Source organism: Solanum stenotomum, unplaced genomic scaffold (genome assembly GCF_019186545.1).
Source record: "Solanum stenotomum isolate F172 unplaced genomic scaffold, ASM1918654v1 scaffold13934, whole genome shotgun sequence".
Lineage (NCBI taxonomy): Eukaryota > Viridiplantae > Streptophyta > Magnoliopsida > Solanales > Solanaceae > Solanum > Solanum stenotomum.
Genome location: NW_026022788.1, coordinates 75,285 through 80,326, shown reverse-complemented (window position 1 = coordinate 80,326; position 5,042 = coordinate 75,285). Strand labels below are relative to the sequence as shown.

General features: G+C 34.3%; 2 protein-coding genes across 2 annotated transcripts; one reads left to right on the top strand and one right to left on the bottom strand.

The window, feature by feature from the left end:
• The first annotated feature begins 502 nt into the window (after nt 1-502).
• Nucleotides 503-986, top strand: LOC125850111 (agamous-like MADS-box protein AGL29). The gene is made up of 2 exons (XM_049530011.1): nt 503-572; nt 643-986. The coding sequence occupies exons 1-2, from the start codon at nt 503-505 to the stop codon at nt 984-986; spliced, it is 414 nt and encodes a 137-aa protein (XP_049385968.1).
• A 679-nt stretch (nt 987-1,665) lies between these two features.
• LOC125850110 (MADS-box protein SVP-like) lies at nt 1,666-2,061 on the bottom strand. Its single transcript, XM_049530009.1, has one exon. The coding sequence runs from the start codon at nt 2,059-2,061 to the stop codon at nt 1,666-1,668; it is 396 nt and encodes a 131-aa protein (XP_049385966.1).
• Between the last annotated feature and the right edge of the window lie 2,981 nt (nt 2,062-5,042).

The window sequence follows — 5,042 nt, the reverse complement described above, 5'->3', positions numbered from 1 at the left end:
AAAAGAATTGTTATTTTTCATTTCTCTTTAGTTTCAATTCAGCATTATTACTTTGTCATTGCAATTGAATAAACAAGAAACAATTTTTGTTGGGATTCCGGGTAATCCCATGATAGATCCACAACACTGAATAAATGTGACAATACACATGACAATACATGTGACAAATAGGCTCATAATGTAAAAACAATAAATGAATATGATAATAAACGTGACAAATAGACTCATACTATGGAAACACTAAATAAACATGACAATACAATCATACTATGAAAACACTAAACAAATGCGTAAATACACATGACAAATAGACTCATAATGTGAAAACAGCAAATAAACATGACGAATAGACTCATAATATGAAAACATTAAATAAGCATGACTATACACGTGACAAATGGACTTGTGCACCTACTATAAATTTCACAAGCATTCCACTCAAAATTGCTCAAGCTTATTCAACCAAAACATTTTATTTCTTCTTTAATTATTTGTATTCGCAATGGATAAGAAGACCGGAAAGGGTAGGCAAAAGATTGAAATGAAGTTGATTGAGTCTAAGGAAGCACACGGTTACTTTCTCAAAAAGGAAAAAAGGATTGTTCAAGAAAGTGGATGAGTATTCAACTCTGACCGGAGCAGATATTGGTATTTTACTCTTTTCACCAAGTGGAAAACCATATTCCTATGGCTCCACGAGTATAGATGAAATAACTGATAAATTTTTTTATTTAAAACTTGATGATCGCCAAGGTGAAGGTGATCATGCCGATGTGGGAAAATCAAATGTCTTTGAGGCATTTGAAGAACTTCGTAAAGAAATACAAGCATTGGACAAGAAACAAAAAGAGCACCCTCACTCAGACATATTGTTACACAAATACATGTTGGAGGAGTACATGGCAATCAAGTTGCGATTAGACAACATTAAAAAGGACAGAAAAGGTAAATCTGTCCATGAGCCTGAAAAGGAGGAGAGTTCTTGAACTCATAATTACCATGGAGGTGGTAATTGGAATTCTTGAATTTAGAGTTGTGTTTGGAGGAAACTTTACCCGCTACCAAGTCATTTATATATTGTCAAGTCTTGTCTTTGTTATTAAGTTAATTGTTGTTAGTCTTTAGTCGTCCATTTATTTGAGCCTTTAGGTGACAAAAAGGAAAGGTTATGGAGTTCTTGTGTAATTAAGAGTTGGTCATTTTGTTTGTTTCATCTTTAGACTTTAATGATGTTGTGTTGCCTAGATTGGTAAATCAATTGAAATCGTTTATCGAACTAGTGAACAATGTGAAAGTGATGGATCTAAGAAAACCCTCGTGCACTCATTAGTGTTCTTTTATGTTTCCATGTCCCGCGAGATTGATGCATTTATTTTACACCATGGCTAGCTCTCTGTGAGATTGTGGGCATCTCTTTGACATGAGTTTATCTAATATCCATAGACATATTCAGGAGTTCAAGAGCCATATCGAATTTGGTTTCAACCCCATCCACGTTTGTAATGAAACTTATTTCTTTTTATCGGGAGCACATACACAAATGGGGTTCCTTTCTTGTACAATACAAAATAAAGTTCACTCAATTACATTAGCCTTAGAGAATACTTTTCCAGATTCCACTTATTCCTTTTCTGGCTACAATCGTTTGCAACCTTGATTACTAAATTAGCAATGTAGATATTTGTGTAACAGTATGCCTGAGTGAGGGTGCTCTTTTTGTTTCTTGTCCAATGCTTGTATTTCTTTACGAAGTTCTTCAAATGCTTCAAAGACATTTGATTTGCCCACATCGGCATGATCACCTTCACCTTGGCGATCATCAAGTTTTAAATAAAAAAATTTATCAGTAATTTCATCTATACTCGTGGAGCAATAGGAATATAGTTTTCCACTTGGTGAAAAGAGTAAAACATCAACATCTGCTCCGGTCAGATTTGAATACTCATCCACTTTCTTGAACAATCTTTTTTTTTCCTTTTTGAGAAAGTAACAATGTGCTTCCTTAGACTCAGTCAACTCCATTTCAATCTTTTGCCTACCCTTTCCGGTCTTTTTATCCATTGCGAAAACAAATAATTAAAGAAGAAATAAGATGTTTTGGTTGAATAAGCTTGAGCAATTTTGAGTGGACTGATTGTGAAATTTATAGTAGGTGCACAAGTCCATTTGTCACGTGTATAGTCATGCTTATTTAATGTTTTCATATTATGAGTCTATTCGTCAAGTCTTGTCTTCGTTATTAAGCTAATTGTTGTTAGTCTTTAGTCGTCCATTTATTTGAGCCTTTAGGTGACAAAAAGGAAGGTTATGGAGTTCTTATGTAATTAAGAGTTGGTCATTTCATTTGTTTCATCTTTAGACTTTAATGATGTTGTGTTGCCTAGATTGGTAAATCAATTGAAATCGTTTATCGAACTAGTGAACAATGTGAAAGTGATGGATCTAAGAAAACCCTTGTGCACTCATTAGTGTTCTTTTATGTTTCCATGTCCCGCGAGATTGATGCATTTATTTTACACCACGGCTAGCTCTCTGTGAGATGGTGGGCATCTCTTTGACATGAGTTTATCTAATATCTATTGACATATTCAGGAGTTCAAGAGCCATATCGAATCTGGTTTCAACCCCATCCACATTTGTAATGAAATAGAGTACCTTATTTCTTTTTATCGAGAGCACATGCACAAATGGGGTTTTCTTGTACAATACAAAATAAAGTTCACCCAGTTACATTAGCCTTAGAGAATACTTTTCCAGATTCCACTTATTCCTTTTCTGGCTACAATCTTTTGCAACCTTGATTACTAAATTAGCAATGTAGATATTAACTATACAAAGTCAAAACTGCTCTTTCGAAGTAAGTAATTCATGTGAATNTCGTTTATCGAACTAGTGAACAATGTGAAAGTGATGGATCTAAGAAAACCCTCGTGCACTCATTAGTGTTCTTTTATGTTTCCATGTCCCGCGAGATTGATGCATTTATTTTACACCACGGCTAGCTCTCTGTGAGATGGTGGGCATCTCTTTGACATGAGTTTATCTAATATCTATTGACATATTCAGGAGTTCAAGAGCCATATCGAATCTGGTTTCAACCCCATCCACGTTTGTAATGAAATGGAGTACCTTATTTCTTTTTATCGGGAGCACATACACAAATGTGGTTCCTTTCTTGTACAATACAAAATAAAGTTCACTCAATTACATTAGCCTTAGAGAATACTTTTCCAGATTCCACTTATTCCTTTTTTGGCTACAATCTTTTGCAACCTTGATTACTAAATTAGCAATGTAGCTATTAACTATACAAAGTCAAAACTGCTCTTTCGAAGTAAGTAATTCATGTGCATAAATCTTTTAAGTATTAATGACCACCTAACAATCAGAGGCAAATGTATTTGGCATTACTAAACCATGCATTAGGAACACACAATTTGGACATAGAACACAAAAAGGAAGAATTTCATCCCCGAGAAGTACTAATGTTCTTTGTCTAACTATTAAACTTCGTCAAGGCAAATTGACATGCATAGCAGTCGCCTATCAAATTTTATGATACAAAAATTTGATAGGTAAACTCAGAATGCAGGATCTTACTTGACCAAACTTAACATCTCCACTGCTTGGATTATATAGCACATGAATGTTCCTAACTGCGGGCCCCTCATTGAAGGGGTTTAAGCAATCAAAGCAGCCACTAATGTTTGCATCAAGGTGGACTATCTAGATCACACCCCTTGTGGACTCGATTGCCATTTTGTTTTTCTATAATGTTAATTCTATATTATGAAACAAAAGAAAACATGTGAAATAACTAGTTTTGTTTTTCATTTACATGTACATTTTCTCCTAATGTGATACAAGAAAAAAATTGACAACTCCAACTCAATAAAACCTTATAAGATCATTTTAAACCTCTAATTAGTTACATTTATTGTTACTTTTTAACCTTGATTAGCTTAAATGAAGTTGTTGAGCTAATTACTTCCCTTTTTTGACATTATCTTATCACTTCCAATGTTATTTTCTAGATTTCCTTTGAAGTAATATCGGCAAATGGCAATTGTATGCCCAATACCATTAAATTCATAGTGCATACATTACAACTCACATACATTAGACCTATAATTAAAGTATTCCATAAAAAATACATATGTCTTTAATATATTCCATCCAAAATACACAAGGTATGATTTAACACTTGATCCATCTCAATACTAATTCTTGGATTGGCAATGCCCGGTCTCTTAACCAATTCTTGGTTCTTATTTCTCCTATATTGCTTAAACGCCATTAAGATCAGTCCTAACTTTCAATTGCATCGTTAATATTTACTGTGAAGACTAGTACCTTATCATTACTTTACTTGAAGGTCTAACATCCTCTCTATCTTCACTAGGTAGAGGTAAGGTTGCGTATGCACCATCCTCCGAGACCCCACTTGTGGGATTACACCGGGTATGTAGTTGTTGTTGTTATAACCACTACAAGTCCAATTATTTGAAATGCACATCTGTCAGAAAGTAATTCCTTTTATTATTATTTTGGTAAAATCTGTTAGATTGAATTAAAGTTGTCATCTGTTTGGATATTTGAATTTGTTGCCTGAGGTTTCTGATCAAATGTCTTTCAAAATTGTCCCAAACTGGAAGAGTACATTCTATATGGTTATTAGGAAATTCAAGTGAAAAATAAATTGAAAAATCAACTTATCAAATCGTTCCGAGCAACTTAGTGATATAGTACTTATTTTGGGATTGTGCACGATCCTTGGGTGTGAGCTACGGGCCTACACATTGATCAACTTAGGCGCATCATGCATTGGATATCCTTGAATCATGATGTGCATTGTCTTTCAATGAAAAAGACTTGTGATGCTCACAGAGCGTTTTCCAAGTAGCAAGGTATATTATTGGAAATAATCTAATTCACATCAGTTGCTCTCAGCATGAGAGTATATGTCCTGGTGATCTCATCTCTCATGAATCTGTGATCACAATAAGACTCGTCATAGACCTATACATCTTAAGATCGGAATC